Source organism: Schistocerca serialis, chromosome 3 (assembly GCF_023864345.2).
Source record: "Schistocerca serialis cubense isolate TAMUIC-IGC-003099 chromosome 3, iqSchSeri2.2, whole genome shotgun sequence".
Lineage (NCBI taxonomy): Eukaryota > Metazoa > Arthropoda > Insecta > Orthoptera > Acrididae > Schistocerca > Schistocerca serialis.
Genome location: NC_064640.1, coordinates 256220835 through 256244308, shown reverse-complemented (window position 1 = coordinate 256244308; position 23474 = coordinate 256220835). Strand labels below are relative to the sequence as shown.

Genomic DNA, 23474 nt, shown 5'->3' with positions numbered 1-23474 from the left:
TTCCCAAGGTAGTTTATAGACCTTCTGCTGCTCCCTATCTACTTATATAAATGATTTGGGAGGCAATCTGAGCTACCGTTTTCGGTTCTTTGCAGATGGTGCTGTCGATTATCGTTTAGTAAAATCATCAGAAGATCAAAACAAATTTCAAAACGATTTCTGTGTAGAATGAAAATTGGCAATTTGCTCTAAACAATGGAAAGTGTGAGATTATCCACGTCAGTGCCGACAGTAATCCGTTAAACTTCGGTTACAGGATAAATCAATCAAATCTAAAGGTCGTAAATTCGAAACAACTTAAATGGAAAGCACACACAGAAAATATTGTGGGGAAGGTGAACTAAAGACTAAGTTTTGTTGCTGTAACACTAAGAAGGTGCAAAAGATCTACAGAAGAGACTGTTTACATTACACTTGTCCGTTCTCCATTGGGGTACTTCGGAACAGTGTGGGATCCTTAACGGACTACACGGAAAAAATTCAAAGAAAGGAAGCACGTTTTGTATTATCAAGAAATAAGGGAGAGAGCATGTTGGTCATGTTACTGGATTTGGTGTGGACATCATTAAAACAAAGACGTTTCTCGTGGGACCTTCTCACGAAATTTCGATCACTAACTTTCTCCTTCGAACGCGAAAATAAAATATTTTGTTGACGGCGACCTACATAGAGAGAAACGATCATCATAACAGAATAAGGAAATCAGATCTCGCGTGAAAACATATAGGTGTTCCCTCTTTCGCGCTGTTCGAGAGTGTAATAACAGAGAATTATTGCAAAGGTGGTTTGATGAACCCACCACCAGAGTAGCCATGTAGATAGATATGTTCTTCGTGAGAATAAGGTACTAGTCGTGTTTCGCAGAAACGATATGTTCTGAATCCATGTTGACTATTTGTCAATAAATCGTTTTCTTCGAAGTGATTAATAATTTTGGAGGCAGTCTATGGTCGAAAACCCAACTGCTAACCGTCGTTAGTGGTATGGGTATATAATTCAGCGGATTACTCCTATTTCCTCTGCGTGGGCTTGGTCGATGGGCTATAGTTTTGTTTGTTTCTGATTCGGAATTTTCAATGCCCTACCTGAAAGCAGAGGAGGTCGCAATACCACAAATTTGACTTACGTATTTCTTCGACCCCGTCGTCAGAGGGAATGGATTTCATTACATTGCTTAGCTCTTTGCGGCAAACAGTCCTCAAGGAATTTTCTTCTGGCTTCCCTATTTACTGTAGTGTCAACTGCCTGTAATTTCTCTTGCAAAGAATTATAAGCAGGTGCCTTCTTAGCTCCATCGCTGTATCCCTGCCTTTTAATTTTCCACAAGCATGTGTTACTCTTATACTTTTTAATAAATTCAGCATTGAACTCTATACCAGTCTGACGTGTATTTGCCATTTCGAAGTTAATCGTGGACACACAGGTGAGAAACACTAGACTGAACGAACTGCTAATTCAAACACGTTTCTCCTCCCCACACGTTACAAGTTGTCTGCGCAGGCGTGGTTGGTGCCCACAGACATGAGCAATGTTGCTCAAACGTCTTTAACTACCAACTTCCACGGTTGCGCACATTTCATATCTGCACAAATCTCCTGTCCACACACAACATTCTATCTGCGTAGATGTTTTGTGCGTAGATAGACGGTTGCGTGTCGACAAGCCTTTAAATCAATATGCATGTATGCTACTATAGCCTTGGTAAGAAAAGACAATAATTCCTCGTATCGATTTGTCTGCGCAGACGTCATGTGCGCAGACAGACCTTTGCGTGGGGGCGGGCCTAGAAGACAGTACCCGTGTATACTACTACAGCCTTGCGTCTGATAAGAAAAGAATTCCTGTACAACTCTCTTGTTAATCAACTCTTTCGTTATTTCTCGAATAACTGCCCCTATAAAGTAAGCAATGGCCAGAGTATCATATTTCAGTGAGTTGTAAGAGGCATAAAATACATAAAACAAAACAAAAAACAATCTAGAAAAAAAGTAAGGTTCCGAAAGTTGCTACTTTAGACACAGCTGCTGACAGCGTCGATGTTGTAGATAATCGGTTCTTTCCGTGGAAGTTCGGGATCTTGGAGACAGTAGGGGTTAGCCACGAGTTGGAACAGGTGATCAGCTGTTTTCCCACATTGTATGTCTTTTCAAAGAAGTTACTTTGTGTGGACGTGTCTATGACAGCGTCACTGGGGGTGTTTTGAAACAGTGTTTGTGGTAAATGTTAAAGGTGTAGTGTTTACATCTGTAAGCGTTCAATTAATATTTGCGAAGTGTTTACAAACGTATTGGTGACCAGGTTAGTAACGCGTTATGCGTACTAAAACATGAAACTTTTCAAATATTTGCAGCGACTATAAAGTTTTTGTTTGGAATTTTTCTTTGAGCGCGAGTTACGTGTTTGAACCAATAGTGAAACTTTAATCCGAACCGTTCTGCTTTAAATAGTATATTACCTGCTTTCAATTTCAAGTGAAAACTTGTAGAGTCACATACTATACGATTACTGTTCACCGGAACAGGCTGACGCAATCGAAGTCAAAAGCCTGTCGCTTAAACGCAGGCACATTAAAATCTGCAACGAATGCTGGGTGTAATGCGTTAACTCTGTGAAGTTCTGTATAGAGTGAAATAAAAAGCGAGAAAAGTGTGGTGCTTGATACGCGAACAAGTGTTGACATTTTTCTCTTCAATAAGAGTGAGTTTCCTACCAAGAGTCTGTATTGTTTGGATCGGGTTCTCAGTTTTTCTCTATGAATAGGATTCCACTTTCAATTGTGATTGTCTGTATAATTCGTCAGGTGAAGTGAATGCCACTGTGGATTAAGTAAGGTCAAGCCTGCTTCCTATCCATGGTTTTCTTTGCGCTGGTATTTCTCTTACGCCATATGATCCCTTCAGTTATAATACTGTTTAGGAGTAATTCTTTGAATTGAATTGTTACACAAATGATCTCTCTCGCAAGGAAGTTGCTTTTTTAAGCCGACAGTAATATCTATACGTACACAATACTGAAAATGGTTACAACTGGTTTAATGTAGTTTGTGACACCATGTAATTCCATTCAATCTAATTTTCAATGTTGCTATCTAGATTTGTGTGGACTTGGTACAGACATGGTTACTGTATACAAAAATTAAATTTGAACTTGGTGTATGTCTGATTTTACTATCAACTAATGCTTAACATCCTATTTTCGTAGTCATTTTGACTTTGGACACTTTAAATGATGATATTGTACACACCAACTACGGGAAATGAATATTTGCAAATAACAACCCACAAACATAAGTTATATGTAATTTGTGAAAGACTCTGTGAAAGAATGGATTAAGAAATGACATTGTTAATGCTAATAGGTGATTCACAGAGACCCGTAAGAGGGAGATTGGGACACATATTCAGGTATCGAACACAAGTGCAATGATGTATCTTCTTGTCATTTTGAACTTTTTAATTCCATGGATGTCCTGGAGGGTGGTCTCTCAGATGTGTAAAGAAGTCAGATATGTGTATTTATTTTAATTAAAGTGTATTATTGCAAAGTGACTGTACTCACTGTATTACAGTGTTAACTGTAAATACAAACTAACCTAAAACATCAGGTTTAAAAGATTCTGTGAAGATGCTCTTCACCAGAGTAGGGGAAGTTGACCAACAGAAAGTAGTGTAATAATTTAATTCAGCCTTCAAGTCCACTGCTTTATCTACATAGCATTAATTTTCTTTGAGCAGTTGTTGAATCCATGGGTACCATTGCGTTCAACTCCTTTTTGTACTAGTGTTAGCTCCTTGGTGTCTTTGTAGTGCTTGTTTATGGCCCAAGGGGTCCAATTTAGTTAAAGAGACATTGTCAATGACAAAGGAGATCAACAAATATGTGTATTATGAAGTAGTTGTCAGAATACCGAGTTTTATGAAGAGACCTTTGCATAATGTTTCAGAGTTCATACCAGATATAATTCTTATATTGTTCTTCTGTATTCTGAAAATATTTTCCCTGTGCATCTAATTTCCACAGAAAATGATTCCATAACTCATTGTGAATGGAAATGTGCAGTTATATTAAGTTATCAGGCCACTAGGAACATAATTATACATTGAGGTATACTGAGGTGACAAAAGTCATGGAATAGCGATTTGCACATACACTATGTGATCAAAAGTATCTGGGCACCCTCATAAACATGTTTTTCATATTAGGTGGATTGTGCTGCCACCTACTGCCAGGTACTCCATATCAGTGACCTCAGTAATCGTTAGACATCATGAGAGAGCAGGAATGGAGCCTTTCGCAGGACTCACCGACTTCGAACGTGGCCAGGTGATTGGGTGTCACTTGGGTCATATGTCTGTACGGGAGATTTCCACACTCCTAAACATCCCTAGGTCCACTGTTTCCGAAATGATAGTGAAGTGGAGATGTGAAGGGACACTTACAGCGCAAAAGCATACAGGCCGACCTCATCTGTTGATAGACAGACCACCAACAGTTGAAGAGGGTCGTAGTGTGTTATAGGCAGACATCTATCCATACCATCATACAGGAATTCCAAACTGCATCAGAATCCACCGAAGGTACTATGACAGTTAGGCGGGAGGTGAGAAAACTTGGATTTCATGCTCAAACAACTGCTAATAAGCCACACATCATGCTGTTTAATGCCAAATGACTCCTTGCTTGGTGTAAGGAATGTAAACATTGAACAACTGAACAGTGGAAAAACTTTGTGTGAAGTAACAAATCACGGTACACAGTGTGGCAATCTGATAGCAGGGTATGGGTATGGTGAATGCCGAGTGAACGTCATCTGCCAGCTTGTGTAGTGCCAACAGTAAAATTCGGAGGTGGTGGTGTTATGGTGTGGCTGTGTTTTTCATGGAGGGGGCTTGCACCTCTTGTTGTTTTGCGTGACACTATCACAGCACAGGCCTACACTGAAGTTTTACGCACCTTCTTGTTTCACACTGTCGAAGAGCAATTCGGGGATGGTTATTGCATCTTTCACCATGATCAAGCACCTGTTCATAATGTACGGCCTGTGGCGCAGGGGTTACACGACAATAACATTCTTGTAATGGAATGGCCTGCACAGAGTCCTGACCTGAATCCTATAGAACACCTTTGGAATGTTTTGGAACACCAACTTCATACCAGGCCTCACCGACTGACATCGATACCTCTCCTCAGTGCAGCATTCCATGAAGAATGGGCTGCCATTCCCCAAGAAACCTTCCAGCACCTGACTGAACGTATGCCTGCTAGAGTGAAAGCTGTCATCAAGGCTAAGGGTGGTCCAACACCGTAAGAATTCCAGCATTACCTATGGAGATCGCCATGAACTTGTAAGTCATTTTCAGCCAGGTGTCCGGATACATTTGTTCACATAGTGTATACAGATGGTGGTAGTATTGTGTATACGAGGAATTAAAGGGCAGTGCATTTGGGGAGCTGTCATTTATACTAGTGTGATTCACGTGAAAAGTTTTCCAACATGATTATGGCTGCATGACAGAAATTAACTGACTTTGAACACAGAGCTAAGTGCGTGGGACATTTTGGAAATCATTAGGAAATCCAATATTGCAACATCCACAATGTCAAGAGTGTTGCAAGAATACCAAGTTTCAGGCATTACTTTTCATCAAGGACAGTGCAGTGGCTGCTGGCCTTCACATAACGACTGAGAGCAGGGGAGTATGCATGGAGTCCTCAGTGCTAATAGACAAGCAACACTGCATGAAATACCCACAGAAATCAGTATGTCTTGTACAACAAATTTAATCATTAGAATGGTGTGGCGAAATTTGGTATTAATGGCAGCAGACAACCGACTCAAGTACCTTTGGTAAGAGCGTGACATAGCTTGCAGTGCCTCTCCTGGGCTCGTGGCTATACAGGTTGGACCCTAGACGATTGAAAAACCGTGGCTTCGTCAGACGAGTCCCAATTTCAGTGGGTAAGAGCTGATGGGAGGATTTGATTGTGGTGCAGATGCCATGGAGCTAAGTTGTCAACAAAGCACTGTGTAAGCTTGTGGTGGCTCCATATGGGGTGGGCTGTGTGTACATGGAATGGATTGGGTTTTCTGGTCCAGCTGAAATGATCATTGACTGGTAATGGTTATGTTCAGCTACTTGGACACCATTTAGAGCCATTCATGGTCTGCATGTTCCCAAACAATGATGGAATTTTTATCGATGACAATATGCCGTGTCACCGAACCACAGTTGTTTGCAATTGGTTTCAAGAACATTCTGGACAATTCAAGCAAATGATTTAGCCATCCATATTGCCTGATGTGAATCCCATCAAATGTTTATGGGTCACAATCAAGAGAGAAGTTTGTGCACAAAACCGTGCACCAGCAACACTTTTGCAATTCTAAATTGCTATAGAGGCAGCATGGCTCAATATCTCTGCAGGAGACTTATGAATGACTTGTTGAGTCCTTTCCGTGCCAAGTTGCTGCACTATACAGGGTGAAAGGAAGTCAAACATGATGTTAGGAGGTAGCCCATGACTTGTCACCTCAGTGTATATAGGGTGTCCCAGAGGAATGGTCAAAATTCAGCAATGTGACAGCAACTACCATCCAAAGCAGAAAAGCCAGTGAACATAGGCTCTGAAATGTGTATCTTAAGATCTAGGAGCACTTCAGCTTTGATATTGTGAAAAAATCTCTTCTACTGCAAGCTCTTTGCTTTCCACGTTTTGTTAGAAGGTAGTATGGACCAAAAAAAGAAAAAATTGTATAGTAAACATGGGCTCTAAAATGCATACCATAAGAACTGTGAGCATGGGTTCAGTAGAAGAGGTGCTTTTCACAGTAGCAAAGATGAACAAGTGCTCATAGCTTTTAAGATATGCACTTTAGAACCTATGGTTACCAGAGCTTTTTGCTTTGAATGTTCATTCCCCTTATGGGGACTAGTGTAGCAGGGGATACAACCCGTCGGCTTTGCACAATGACGTCACAAGTGGCCAATCGAGAAGCGATTCTTCTTAGTGTTGTAGCTCCCTTCAGTGGCTGATAAGTGTTTTTTGGCTTTTTTTAAAAAAAAAAAAATCTCACGAGATAGAATAAACAGATCCACTTTATTAAGCAATCAGTAAAAAAACGAAACAAACATAACAGCAAAAGCGAAAATGGTAAACTGCTCTCTGGCGACTTGTGACGTCATTGTCCAAAGCCGACGGGTTGTATCCCCTGCTACACTAGGCCCCCCTTATGTACCTGACTATTGACCATTCCTCCTGGGACATCCTGTATACATTCAGTCAGTTAAGTTTTGATTGTGTGCTAATGTGCTAATAGAGGAGAGTGCCACTATAGGAATTGTGCAGTGGGGGAAGGGGGGGGGGGGGGTTACGGTACAAGCCTCATACATCACAGACTGCTGTTGACAGATACAAAGTGTGGAAGGAGCAAGGTGCACCTTTCTTGTGCAGTGCAGGTACTATACCTTTGCTTTTTGTATTGTAACAAGCAGCTTTCTTCATTGTGGATAGTGAGCTTTCTTTTCTGAGAAGTAGATGGCACCAGAAACTCCATCACCCATTTCAGCATAAAGAGTCTGAATACTGCATAATTATATAAAGCACAGTGTTCAATAATGGCTATGACTGTGTCACCATGCACAGTATTATTTGAGTTGAAAGTTTGGTATTGGCTGCACTGGACGCAAAAGACTATCCGCCACCACTTTTTGTTGCATATAAGCACCAACAATCCTCGATGCTGACTGATTGATTGATTGTTTTTTTTTTAATTGGTTCAGTTTTATCATACAGCACAAACTGTAAAATTGTTATTGAACGGGTAAAGGAAAAGCTGCAATAATACATAGCATTAGAAAATAGTAACCAAATTAAAGTTAGATACCTATTCTTAAAATTTAATTTTTAAATAACTTTTTTGCTATGTATTCAGAAATTATTTTAGAGAATAGATCAAGGCTTTATTAGAAATGCCTTTAGTTTAATTTTAAATATTGGGTATGTACCAATTTTTATTTCTTCTCGTATCTTATTATGTAGTATTATACCAATTCAGTTATGCTCCTCTGACGGGCTGTCATTCTGTGATATTTTTTATGTATATTTGATTTCCTTCTGGTTCAATAGTGGTGTATATTTTTGTTCCGTAGTTGTTTGCCTGTTTTCAAGAAGATAGTTTCGTAAATGAATAAACATGTGACATTCAGAACACCAATCTCAGTAAAATGAGATTTACAGGACTCCATCTTTTTTAAGACCACATATTATTCTTAGAACTCTTTTTCATACTAAAAACATCTACACTGTGAGTTGAGTGTCCCCAGAAAATGATCCCATATCAAATCAGTGAGTGGAACTGTGCATAGTGTACCTGCAGTACTATTGTTTTGCTTGTTGTTGACTTTAATGTTCTTAAACCATAACACACTGATGATAGTTCCATAGACAAGTTATTTATATTTGTGTCCCACTTTAAATCTTGCTGAATCCACAGACCAAAACGTTTTGTGACACTTATATTTGGGTATCATTTTCTGATTGTCCTTGAATAGATATTTGGTTAGATGGAAGAAATCAATAAAAGTTGACACACACAGTTTTTTCAGGATTTACAATGAGGTTTTATTTTTGGTGAACCACTCTGAATGTCTTTCCATAGAACTTCCTGCTGTTGACTGCAAGGTTTCTGGGCTGGATCCAGTAGGCAATACACTGGTGTTATCTGCAAATAAGATAGTTTTTTTGAGATCTCGTACATTCAACAAAATTGTCAACATAAATCAGGAGGAGTAGTGGACCTAAGATTGAGCTTTGCTGTATGCTGCATTTTGTTGGTAATTTGCTAGAAAGGAAAGAGTTGTCTTGTTTTATACTTAGCCTTGAATTCATATTGAACTGATACCTTCTGCCTACAGTTTTTTTTAGGTATGAACACAACCAGCCACATGTTACACCTCTTACTTCACATCTTTGTATATTTTCAAGGAGACTGCTCTGGTCCAGGAGTTGAAGGCTTTTGACAGGTCTAGGAAAATACCTGCAGCTAATTTATGTTGATCAAGGGATTTCAAAGCACAGTCTAAGAATTCAAAAATCACTGTCTGTGTGGATTTAGGCTTTCTAAAACCATGTTGTTGTATATTAAGAGGAGAATATTTATTTATGAAACTTAAAAACCTGTTATAAAATGGTTTTTCATAAAATCGTTTGATAAAAGAGTTTTTGTAGAATTTTTGAGAAGGAACTTAACTGTGACACAATTTGGTAGTTTGATATTCCATCAGAAGAACCTTTTTCTTAGAGATGGTGAAACTTTTGCTATTTTGAGAGTATCTGGAAAGACACCAATTTCTAGAGAGAAAGAGGTCGAAAATTTTTGCCTACAGTTTTGCTATGTTGTGAGCACATGCTTTTAATATGAAATCTGGTACTTCATCAAGGGCAGTTGACATTTTATTGTGTAATGATTTAATTTTCCTTACAATTTCATCAGGATTTGTTTGATAAATATTGAGGCATCCGAGATCACTGATTTGCTAGAGAAACTTTGGACTGATCCTTTACAATTTACTTGAATGAGGTCTTCAGCTAGTGAAGTGAAGTATTCATTGAATTTTGTCATGGCTAATTTTGGGTCTGTGGCTTTTGAGCCTTCTGGTGATAATGATACATTCTCTTTTTCTGATACTGAACTACAATTCTCTTTCTTTATAACTCTCCACATGGATCATATTTTATTAGATGAATTTATTACCAAACTGTCATTCCACATAATTTTTGCCTCTCAGTCTACTCTGCCATCTTTTGTAGGCTTTAGAATAATCTGCAAACTCGTGGGTACCTCTAAATTTCTTACAACAGTACCACAGAAATCTGTGTTTATCATTGGAAATTTTAATGCCTTTAGTCACCCATTGCTTATTATTGTTAGATTTTACAGTTTGTACTTCTTTTAGAAATGCTGCATTAAAATACATTGAAGAAGCAAAGAAACTAGTACACCTGCTGAATATCATGTAGGGGCCCCGTGAGCATGCAGAAGTGCTGCACCACGATGTGGCATAGACTCGACTAATATCTGAAGTAGTGCTGGAGGGAACTGACTCCATTAATCCTGCAGAACTGTCCATCAATCCATAAGAGTATGAGGGAGTGGAGATCTCTTCTGAACAGCACATTCTAGGCATCCCAGATATACCAAGTCCGTCAGAATGCACAATGGACATGAATGGGTGCTGGTGATCAGTCAGGATGCTTACATACGTGTCACCTGTCAGACTTGTATCTAGATGTATCAGGGGTCCCATATCGCACCAACTGCACACACCCCAGACCATTACAGAGCCTCCACCAGCTTGAACAGTCCCCTGCTGGCATGAATGTTCCATGGATTCATTACGTTATCTTTATACCTGTACATGTCCTTCCACTTGATACAAATTAGACTAGATTAGATTTACTTTCATTCAAATTGATCCGTAGTGAGGAGGTCCTCCAGGATGTAGAACACGTCAGAAAAACAACAATACATGACAAATATTTACAACTAAAACAAATAAGCTAATGTACCAGTCCACAGGTCCCAAGTGGAATGATCATCATTTTTTAATGAACGCTATATGAAAGAGTCATTTTACAAATACTAGTGCACTGAATTTAAAATAAAAAGTTTTTTTATTTATTTATAAGGTAATAAATGTGTAATACAACTACTATAATACTTATTTACAGTGAACACGTTACTGCACTGAAACACACACACTTATTTACAATGAACACATTACTGCACTGAAATTGTGAAGAAGCTGCATTGTACTTACATATATATACACACACACAAATCAGTTGGTTCTACTGAGAAATTCATCAATGGAGTGGGAGTTGGCCACCAATGAATCCTTTAGGCTTCTCTTAAACTAAATTTCATTGGTTGTTAAGCTTTTTATGGCTGCTGACAAGTTATTGAAAATGTGTGTTCCTGAATAATGCACACCTTCTTGTACAAGACTAAGTGACTTTAAATCCTTGTGAAGATTATTCTTATTTCTAGTATTGATTCCATGAATGGTTTGAAAAAGTGATATATTTTTAATGACAAATTTCATTAAGGAATAAATATATTGGGAAGCAGTAGCAATTTAAAACAAGACTCATTTGACCAGGCAACATGTTTCCAGTCATCAACAGTCCAATGTCAGTGTTGACGGGTCCAGGCGAAGTGTAACACTTTGTGTTGTGCAGTCATCAAGGGTACACGAGTGGGCCTTCGGCTCTGAAAGCCATTATTGATGATATTTCATTGACTGGCTCACACACTGACACTTGTTGATGGCCCAGCATTGAAATCTGCAGCAGTTTGCTAAAGGGTTGCAATTCTGTCGTGTCGAATGGTTGTTTTCATTCGCCACTGCTCCCTTTCTTGCAGGATCTTTTTCTGGCCGGATCGATGTTGGAGATTTGATGTTTTACCGGATTTGTGATATTCACGGTACACTCGTGAAATGGTCATACGGGAAATCCTCACTTTATTGCTGCCTTGGAGACGTGTCCCATCGCTTGTGTACCCACTATAAAACCATGTTGAAACTCACTTAAATCTTATAACCTGCCATTGTTGCAGCTGTTGCTGATCTACCAACTGTGCCAGACACTTGTCTTAGATAGGCATTGCTGACCATATTCTGTAGGTTTACATATTTCTGTATTTGAATACGCGTGACTATACCAGTGTCTTTGGTGCTTCGGAGTAGTAAAGAAAGATATTTTGAAAACTCATGTAAATTCTATCCACATTATTCTGAATTTAGATGCTTTCCCAATTTTCCTTAGCTTCTAAGAAATTAAGAATTCTAATGTTCAGAAAATGTTCTTTTTTCAACTCCTTTTTGTGTAAATGTTACTAACCTGTTGTCATTTCTATACACAGCAGCTGCCCCTCATGATCACTATAACCCATGCTCAGTACTCTGTTTGTGAATTTGTAACTTGTGTATGAGACGAATATTTGTCAATGATGGAGTCTGTACATTGTGTGAATCTTGTTGGACAGTGTATTGTGGGGATCATATTGTATGTATAGGTCACATCTATCAAAGCATCTCTGGAACCACTGTCTTTGAAAAAATCAGTATTGCCATAAAGGACTATATTCGTATTTAATGCACTGATGCTGTTCAGCAGAACCTCTAGTTTACTCACGAAGACTGGAAGATTTCCACTAGGTGCTCGATATATGTTAATAATTATGAAATTAAGTTCTGGCAGCTTGGTAATGGAAATTTTGAAGTCTTTTTAATTTGGTCAATATAATTTTTATTGACATCACAGAAATTTATATTTGCTCTTTCACAAAGGTAGCAGAGCCACCATATTTGGAGAACTCTTGCCTAGAATGACTTACTAATGCTTATCCTGAGATTAAGATTAGTTTTACTTCATCATTTTGTGAAGTTAATTTTATTTCATCATTTCATATCCAATATTCAGTAATTCAAATTATGTCTATGTTTAGTTTATACTGGAGTAATGCCTCCAACCTGGTAATTTTAGTTGTGATTGACTGAATGTTATGGTGTAACACAACAAAATCTGGGCATTTAGAAACTTTCTAGTTCTTGATCTAAGAGTACTTCTAATACAGCACATACCCTAAAAGAAATTTGGTGTCTTTCTTGTATCTGGCATCTATTTGCTGGTGACAATTAATAGGTAAGAGAACATCTGGAGCTTGTACAAATTTTGCTTCATTCTTCTGTGTCCTCTTTGGTTTAAACCGTTTCATAATTTGCATTTGACAGATGACTTGATTATTTACTTCTGGTTTATACAGTTTAAACCACATGGTATCATGCATTTGGCCCATGACATTATTGTTTGCAACTCATCTAAAACACTTTGTAATCTTCATTTGTTTGCCATTTATCATTTTTTATTCACTCTTCCTCAAAATGTGAGTACATATTTTTTTGGCTAGCAATGCCTTTCTTGGCACATTTAAATGAAGTCCATGGACAGTAAGAAAACTTCTCTCCAAGCTGCTTATGTCTACAGTAACGAGATTCTTAAGGTGAGTGCATACTTCAATGATATTCTTGTTGCAGCACTAATTTCGTGGTTCACACATCATCAGGGTGGTAAATCATCATGATGTGGGATATTCACAAGTACATTTATGTAAATTAAATTACTTGAACATTTCCTCATTTCTGTAGTAACCTTGTATATCTTGTTGCTATAGATGTTGTTTGATCCTCCTATTAACATGATAAAATCATCCTCATTCAAACTAGCTATGTCAGTTAATTTTTATCAGTTCATTATTTCATTCAGTGGAGCCCCTGGCTTTCCAAAACAAGATGCCTTGAAATTACCTGTTCCCATCAGCACTGCAGAAATGTCACATCCATGAGTATCACCTTTTTGTTCAAAGAAGTGGCATGCATTAATTCTTGTCTTCTTGCATGTCAGTATTTCTTTGTGAGATGGGTGTATCAACAAATAGCAGTAATAAACAATGTGATCCTTACTAGAGATGGAAGTAGAGGCATTTTGTCTGATTTGAAATTTAATAAGCTGTTGCCTTATATTTTACTTGTAGATTTGTACTTTAGGTTAAGGATTTCACTTGTGTTTTTGTGTCACCAACTTGTGATTACCAAATAAAGCAGCTTGAAAGTAGTTTTTTTTTTTACTAATATCTTCATTTGGATGGTCTGTGCTGTATAGTTTGAAATATTTTACTATTTTCTGAACTTCAGCCATGCTGTTTTTTATGTCTTTTTGATATGTGTATTTTGCAAAATAGTGATAACTGTTGATGCAAGCAGTTTTGGATTTGAAATGTCCAGAAGAAAAATAAAGAGAAAGAAATGCGATGAGATTCGAGGTTCACCACAGTATTTTGCTTTTTTTGTGTACGAACATAATATGCACATTTCAGCGACTTCATTTATATACTTCAACATTTCTGAATTTATATTGCAGTTTTAGTTATCTATAAAGAACACAGTATCTAGTATGCCATTGTCTTCCTCCAACCAGAGAACTGACTTTCACAGCCAGTCAAAGGGGGACCCACAGTTTAATATAGAATCTGAATTACAGTGCAGCGTAACAGTTTTCACTTGAACAAAGTATTGCCAGTGGTGAAAGGAGCAACAATTGACAGAAGAAAGTCTTGTGGTTGACTTTGATTAGGATCTTTGGTTTTGTAACCTGACACTCAACCACTTGTTGCTATGTACACATATATTAACTTAAAACTTTGGTCCTCGCTACTTCTTTCATCATCCACGCACTCTGTCCAGCTCAACAGTTTTGCCACTAAACACCTTATTGCTTCATTTATTTCTATTTTTTTCGATTTTGGAGTATTTTACATACTAATGATTGTGGCTTAGTTTGAACAAAGTAAATAATACATATGCTATAGGAAAGTTTCTGGTAGAATGTAAATACTTTTGAATTAAAGGAGACCACTCACTGAGAAGCAGAAGTGTTGAGTTATTGATAGGCACACAGAGAAAAAGGAAATTTGCTAAGTTTCAGAGTAATCTTTTTTGAGCTTGAATAAAACACACACACACACACACACACACACACACATTTAATCCTATTTCATAACAGTTGGGAAGGTTTTTAATGAGCTAGTGTCTGATTCTGATGGCAGTGCACTGAACAGTTTAACTCCCTGGTATGTGTACCTATTAGGAGTCTTGCTTTGTCTGGTCAATAATTTCTTTGTGACTCGTATTATGATAATGAAGTTACTGACATCTGTTGCAGCCCTCTTTGTTTTCTTTTGTGTAGAGTAGGCAGTTGAGTATAAATAATGATGAGACTGTCATGATACTCACTTTGTTGGAAAGTGATGTACAGTAGACATTGTTTTTGAAAACATGACCTATGCATCTGACTGCCCTCTTTTGCCCTGGAGGAGCTGCCCCAAATCATTATGCAATATGTTATGTCAATATGAAAAAATGCATAATAGGAGCTAAGCATAATGTTTTCACTCAGACATGCTCTAAATCTTTGTAATAAATATATGACTCTTGATAGTTTAATAAATATAAAGTCTGGTGGTGGTTCCATGTTAATTTGGAATCCAAGCGTACAGTAAGCAGTTTAATGAACGTACAGTCGGTGTTAGACTTACATAAACTAAAGTCTACATTTTCAGTTTTATTCAGATATGCGGCTATTTTGCGATCTTTAGCCTGTTATATTTATGACATATTGTATGCAGATTGTTATTTAGATATAAAATGGAAATCACAGTTTGTATGTATGAAATTAAACATGGGAGCATTGTGGGCAATCAATACACACCTTTTTCTGATGTTTGCTGCTTATTGGCTTGTTACAGGGTGCATAGCAAACTATTGTCACATGTTTCTTGGAGTAGTGGCAGTAAGAACAGTACTTCCTCAGGCATGTTGCGGAAGAGGTCCTTGCTGTTCTTGCACATTCATTTGTAATATCCCTTTTTATTGCATTCTTTAGGTCCTTGCTCAGATCTGACACAGAGTCTCATTGGATGAGCCAGGGACGTGTAAATTGTTGATGCAGTTCCAACAGGAAATTCAATCTTGTCAACAGAGTTTTGCTTCAAGCCTTTTTGAAGTGTTGATGGGCATATATGATATACAAATTTATTGATGCAATATTCAGAATGCTGTAAGACAAACACATTGGCGCCATTCATGTTTTCTGACCACAGTTAGTTACAGTAACACTGGCTGCCTTGTCTGGTTGTATGTGAGTACTACTTCTGTCTCTTTTATATGATCTAAATAGAGGCATCATCATGCATGCCTGAAACTAGAGTTAAAAGTCTGTTTGAGCTAGGTTTGTAGGAGACAGCTGTCATATCTGCTGAAAATAAGAAAAATGTTTAGTCTCCCCTGCTTGGGTATTTCAAGTCCACAAACTCTGTTGGAAGTCCTTTTTTATTTTCTTTATTGTTCCTACAACAGTTAAACCATAATCAGCTTGTAGTTCCCTCACAAGAGGCACACTCACTAACCAGTTGTCCACGGTAATATTTCTGCACGAGCCCTTCATTTTACCTACCAATTGTTCTACAAAATGGTCAACAGCTGCCATCCCATCTGGAGTTGTTCCTTTCACAAGATATGGAATAGCCTTTATCATGTAGTTATTAGCATTACCACAAATCATGACAAGTTTCAGGCCGTGTTTGTTTGGCTTATTGTTCATGTAAACCATAAAAGGATATCTTCCACAAAAGCCAATGAGCTGTTCATCAGTGCTGCAGTAAGAACTTGGCTTATAGTTTGTCATACAGTTAGTTACAAATGCTTCCTGCATATGTTTGATTGATGACAGTTTACTTCCTTTCCTCTGTTCTTCCCTGGTTTCTCTGTCATCAAATCTAGTGCAGTATATTAGGAACATAAACCTGTCTCCAGACATAATGGCACAATAATAATCACCACAGAAGGTGTTATTAAATACTAATCTAGCATATAGCTGACTATCTTTCATAACAGCTGAGGGACTCAAGATAACAATCAATGCTTGAAATTCTTACTTACAGATATCCCTTAGTGTAGCATTCATTATTTTGTAGTTTTACTGATGTCATTCTATTTGTTCTTAGAACAATCTCATTTTTGATATCTTCAGTCAAAAGGAGGTGGGAGCACCTCAGTGGATGAGGATCAGTGTTTTTTGTGGCTCCAGATCTTTGGTAATATATTTTTAATTGGTATTTTCCCACCTTGCCTAATTGGTTGTGTTTTCCAGTAGTAACATGCTTTCCCAGTGAATTTGTTATTCTCAGTTACTAAAAGAGTAGTAGCCACAGCTTGTTCTTCATTATAAGATATAAGAAAGTTACTTCTCGAGCTACTTCTTATTCTTTTTTTATTTGTAGGTGCAGACAAATCTCTCTTTGTTATGTTGTTCCCTCTTTCAGTCTCTTGGACTCTATATAATGGATTTTCATCTTCATCATTTTCTTCCTCATCTGGAGAAAAGTCAGGATCCTCATGACTGCATTGACATCTAACACATTCTGTCTTCTTCATCATTGCTTAGGACCCTCTCCATTACACTGAAAACACAGTAATATTTAGCCCGCTGATGCTCAGTGCTTACAAATATTGTATGCCACCTTCATAGAGTAAACATTTAAACTGAAATGTTGTTTCACAGATATATATAGTACACACAAGTGCTAAAACTCCCAAGCATCGCACATAACTTCTAACAACCATTGACACTAATGGCACATATTCTTTACATAGACAGATTTTCTATAAACTCTATACGTAAATTTGATGTAGTGAATTTGCCTTTTGACCCCATTGTTGACATTTCAACTATTAGTCATGTCTGCTCCTACTGGATTTCATTTCCTTACTGCATGCTTGAAGCACTTAATGTGACACAGACATATATTGCAGATGATGGTTATTATGGAACTATAACTTGTAGTGTACCACTATACATGCATATTACATAGTATTAGTGTTCTAAAGTTAAATCAGATACTGAAAACTATAAGGTTGGCTTTTCTCTGTTCTTTTAGATCCTCTGTTGCTTCCAGGAGTAATGAATGTGGTATCATCTGTGTAAGGAACAGACATGCATGGTATGATACTGTGCAGGTCAAACACATAAAGTGTAAACAATAAAGGAACAAGCATAGAACCTTGAGGCAACTCTCTTGAAATATTTAGGAATCAAGAGCTTTTATCGTTAAAGTATTCCACCAACTTCCTATTGCCAAATTGTGATTCTGTAAGCAACAGTTCTAAATCTTTAGAGCCAGAGCATCACTACCTGGCTTATTCGTACTTTTCTCCCTTTCCGTCTTTTCTTTCTTTCTTGTTTTTCTGTCTATCTTCCTCTCACCCCTAACCGAGTGATTTAGTACAATGATTAAGACTCTGGTCTCATATTCATGGAAAGTGGGGTTCAAATCTCTGTGTAGTCATATAGATTATATTAGAATCCTTTGAAAATACCACAGCCTATTCTTTTCACTTTGTCATTCCAAAAGAACACGTGTCTTGTCTCTAACGACCTTGATGACATGTCACACTGTAATTTGTTTTCATTCCTCATCCTCTTCCTCCTCCTTTGTCATATTTTAGAGACTGTCCAATATCATTTAGAAAGCAAGTTGCATACAGGAGACTAATGTTGTGCAAGGAAATCTATTTATTTATTTATGCAGTATTCACAGATTACATGTTTAATAATTAATTAATAAATTTCAATTTGCAGATTTGGACAAACTGGCGCCAACATTTTCTGGCAAAAAAACACCAAACATGAGGAGGGCACATGCTGGTACAGTATTTTGTTTCAAATCACAATACTAAAGTCGAAAGCTTTTTTTTTTTTTTTTTTGGATGCTTTGAGTTGTTGGTGCCTAACCTACATTTTCATGGAAATGAGATATTTAGTTTCAGGGTTCAGCGTTACTGAAAAGTCAGCATACAATATAATGAACATATCTTTCTTGTATTGTGGCTACAAAAGAATTACAAACCATTTAATAAAATATAAGTATAACAGCACCATTTAATAAAGAAATTTGTAATAATACTGTACTTTCAAAAGACTGACTTGTATGAAGGACATCTTGGATTGCCCATTTGTGCTATGTTAGCCACAACGTCGTTTATAAAAAAAAGGGGGGGGACACTTAATTGAGAACCATTACTACGGTTGTCATAGATAAGCATCGGTGATATGTTCAGTGATAAATTTCTTATGAAAATTGTGGTGCTTTGCACTTAGTAATCTCTCCATGTTTATATGCAGATGGGATTGCTAGCATATGTTACACACTTTCACCCAATACAGTTCTGTGGCATAATCTTCTAGGACAATACAGTTAAGTCAACAGATTATGTATTCCACAGAAACACGCATATAAGAATGTTGTGTAAATACAATGGAACATATTGTTGAAACTTTACAGGTTCCTGGGGATTCTTGTACAGAAGTCAATACATTGGGATTAGTAACAAGGGCAAATTAAGGCAGAACTGTACAGTTCACTGCCACAATACTAGAAATAAAAACAATTTCCACATGGACAATGTGTCTCTGTCTAGGTTTCTGAATGTAGTGTTACATTCTGGTACAAAAATTAACAACAACTTACTGGAAGAAATTAGGAAGAAAATTGAAAATCCCAGATATTCAAAAACAAAGTAGAAGAATGTCTGAAGAAATTTCAAGCTTGCAGCCAGTCGTCATCAGCTACACTCCATATGTTTCAACTGGCCACCTGCCAGTCATCCTCAGCTGAACCACCGAAGACTGATGGCTAAATTGCAGATGACTGACAGATGCCCAGTCGAAATCTTGTGCAGTATAAAGTTGACGATGACCGTCTGTGAGCCCCAAATTTCTTAGAATACATTTTAAAATTCACAAAGTAAAAGAATACCTCATTAGCCACTCTTGCTGCAATTTATCAGAATATTTGGGCTCAGAACTGTAAATACCACTCTTCAGCTTCTGGTTGTTCATGTATAACTGATTCCTTCCACACTCCTGAAGACTCTCCTTCATGACAAAATTTATGAAACACATTGGGTGGATCAATGAGTCAATAATTTTCATGGCCTAACTTTTACAAATTCGCATGTTTTAAATTATATTTAATGAAAAGTTTGCTGTTTCAATTTACTGCAGTGATAGCTGATAAATGTCAGAACAGTTTACCTTTTGCTCATCTGCATTTTTCTTTTTTTAATTTTTGATATAGGCTCTTGAAACTGAGGATGAGAATGTCCTGTGTAGTAATTTTGTTAACAAGAGAGTATGTTATTCTTTTGTGACTATGTCACAGATTATCAGTGTATAATGTGTATTGATGATGAGATTTTTCTTTTTTTCGTCATTCAAAAACTGGTCCAGGTAGAAAAACTATGGCAAGGAATTTTTAAAAAGTTATGTTTAATTACCTTTATTTGTTGAGCCAAACGAAAATATAACATGTTTTGCATTCTGCAGGAATCACTGAACAAATTAGGAATTTTTGTAATAGCAGCAACAAGTCTTATTTGGTGATAAAATCTTGGGTTTATTTGTTTCTGAAAACATGATGCAATTTTTCAGCCATTCCTAGATGACACATTTTCACTTGGACATTCATGTACTTCACACTTGAATAATCATCGTTAATAACAAGATTATACATACAGAAAAATCGCTTATGATACGCTACTCCAGTTATTAACATTTTGACAGTTAATTTTCCTGCAAATTGAACAGCAGTACTTATTGAATATGATACTTAATTGTGCTTCCTTAATGGTTCCTGGGTTTGCCTTCTTCACATCTGTTGGCTGCAAGTGAATGTGATGCTCCATTCTCTCTTGTTTCTTCTAGAACATTGTACCAAGGAATTGTGTTGACTTTTCAGTTTATCACTTTTATAACTAGTATTGTTCATTAGGTTTTAAGAATATAGATTAGATTGATTAAAAGTTTGCTGGAATTCGTATAGATTCCGTAACCTTACATTTAGTTTCACTAATATGGTACTACAGGGTCTCCATGGCATTATTGTGACTTTTATGCAGGAAGTTTCTTTAGGAAATGACTTCTTGTTTAGGATTTGCCTCAATAGGAGATATGCTAACCCTGTTTGTCAAGATATTTTCTAATAGAAGGAAGTCAGTAGAAGATTTGAATAAATAAATACCCCAATAATGCCTTGGTATGTATGTATTTATTTATCCATGAAATCATGTTCATGGTATGAGATAAAAGACACAACAGTACATAGCTGAATGAGCATAAACCTTTTTGCGATGTAGCTTCCTAAATATATATGCACTTCAAAGGACAGAATATACATACATTTTCATTACATTAGTTTCTAAGCAGTGTTCTTCTTTTTACAATACAAAGTCAACATGGAAATTATTATTATTGAACATTATTTCACATTAATGGTTAATACATTTTGGACAAAATTAAAGTTTTAGAAGACATAATTTAGTCTCCATAAGTTAGGCATCAGAATGATTTCTCAGATGAATGTTACCATAATCACAGGTGTGATTATCATTCGCATCATGAGTTGTTTTAGAGAGATGTGAGATTCTTATTTATAAATGAAACAGTTTCTAAGATGTGTATGCATGGGAAAGGCAATATTCCCAGTTCTTTAAAGATTGGCTTGATAGGTGTTTGTGGTGGTACTCGTATCATGATCTTGACAATTAATTTTTGCATAACAAATATTTGCTTGTGCATTGACCCCCAGAAAGGAATGCCATTATGAGATTACTGTGTTACCTAGTGCAAAGTACACAGTTTTAATGGTAGCAGAGGTTACTCGGTTAACTACTTTTTTTTTTATCTTAGGGTTTTAGTTCCATTGCGAATGTGTCCTGTGTCATGAAAGTACTATGTTTTCACAATGTTGCCAGCTCCATTTTCAGTTTTTACTTTAGTTCTTGGCATATGAAATAGATTGCGTGTACTTAAGTTTCTTTTTGTCTCTGACATTTGTTTGGTCTTTAATAGATATATCTTTCATTACATAATCTGCCTTAAAATAGGTAGCAGATGTCTGCTCTTTTCTTTCTTGAGCTATCTTATCCTTGCATCTCTTAGGGCAATACAAGGTTTCACTCAAACACAATTTAGCTGGAACACGCTTACCAGTTGTCGAAGCACACGTAACACCTTCCTGATGATTAAGTTTCCTCATACACTTTTTTGCATTGAGCAAGTTTGCAGTTCTTCCTGTGATGAACTGCCTTCTCCTGATCAACCATAATATTTGGTTACATTGTTATCATTAATTTTGTTGGCACTTAAAAATTCTCACCTGCTTCTGAAAAGCAGCACATGTTATTAAAAAAGATAAGATCAAACTTTTCTAAGCCATATCTCAGTTTATTTAGTTATGTGACCAATTGATTATGGCATGTGTGTGCAAGATACAGTCATAGTCCTCCCACAGTACAGTTTACAGAGTTCTGATTATATTACTCTTGTGTTCTGTACTTCTTTCATTGGAGAGCAGATAGTATCAGCATTCTATTTCCTAGTAGCCATCACTTTGCTCATATTTAAGTTCTCCAGGCATATCTTTTACATTTTTGTGTGGCCTATACCAACCTGTTATGATACTAGCAGCATGTGTCTAAATTCATTCAGTGTCTGCTCTTGTGTCTACTTGATAACGGCTCCAGACACTGGAACAACATTCTAGAGTTGGTTGCACTAGCATCTTGCTTGCAATTTATTGTACAGATGCACTGCACTTTCTCAGAATCCTTCCAACACTTTTAAGTCTTTCACATTGCCTAATACTGATTGTAGGTGATCATCCCATTTTCATATTCCTTTCTGGTATTACCCCTAAATATTCATACAATTTGACTTTCTGAAGAGAAACTTCACCAATCTTATAATCAGATTCTGTACTGTTCTTTCTCTTTGTTATAGGCATTATCTACATTTATTCACATTTAAGGAGAGCTATCATTCATTACACAAAGTGGAAATTTTGTTTAAATCTTTCTGTAATTCATTAAGACTGTCCAACTTTTCATATACACATCTGTATCATCAGTGAACAATCTTACAGTACTGCTAATCCTCTCTGGTTAATTGTTTATGTTCTTGGAAAATATTATGGAGGTCCTATCATGCTTCCTCATGGCATACCTAATGTTACGTTCATTTCTGTGGAACATCCGCCATCCAGTATAACACCAGTTTCTTGATATAAATTTTTTTCTGAGTATTTTACTTTGTCATAATGTAAAAGACTATTCTGTTTTCTGTTAGTCAAATATTCCTCAAGCCAATCATATATTTGTGAAGATATTTCATATGATCGTATCTCAGTTAGTAGTTGACAATGTAGTAGTGTCAAATGCCTTACTGAAATCTAGGAACATGGATTCTTCACTTGCATCTATTGATTGCAAGGTGTCATTTATGAATAAAGACTGCTGTGTTTCAGATGAGCAGTTATTTTTTAATACCTGCTGATTCTTTGAGAGAAGCTAATTTTCCTCTGGGAACATCATAATTCTTTAGCTTAGAATATGCTCTAGGATCCTGCAAGAAATTGTCATTAGCAATATTGGTTTATCTGTTACCTTTTTTGAAAATAATGTGACCTGTGCTGTTTTCCAGTGACACGGGACTATTTGCTGCACAAGCGATTGTCCATAAATATGATCGAGGAAAGGGCTAATTCAATGTAAAATCTAACTGGTATTCCATCAGTGTCTGATGCTATGTTTGTTTTGAGTAATTTTAATTGTTTCTTAATACTGGGGGAGGGAGAGGGGTACCAGTATCAAGTTCATTCATTTGTGAATCTGTATGGCAATCAAACATTGAACCAAGAAATTGATTGATGAATTCTTCTCAGGTTATCAGCTGAGTGGTGGCGTCATATTGTCGCAATGTTTCGATGAGTTTCATACCCATCATCTTCTGGCGAAATG

At 36.9% G+C, this 23474-nt stretch overlaps 1 protein-coding gene across 5 annotated transcripts in view; it reads left to right on the top strand.

Moving 5' to 3' along the window:
* The first annotated feature begins 1784 nt into the window (after positions 1-1784).
* LOC126470023 (BET1 homolog) overlaps positions 1785-23474 on the top strand; it is a 36294-nt gene continuing 14604 nt past the window's right edge. Inside the window, exons 1-2 of one of the 5 annotated variants that reach the window (XM_050097507.1) lie at positions 1785-1901; positions 18259-18324. In XM_050097507.1, coding sequence (XP_049953464.1) covers positions 18306-18324 — 19 coding nt within the window. In that variant the 5' untranslated portion in view covers positions 1785-1901; positions 18259-18305. Of the gene's footprint in view, positions 1902-1974; positions 2299-2494; positions 2698-18258; positions 18325-23474 lie in introns of those variants that run through there. The other 4 variants (XM_050097504.1, XM_050097505.1, XM_050097503.1 and 1 more) reach the window with 4 other exon arrangements.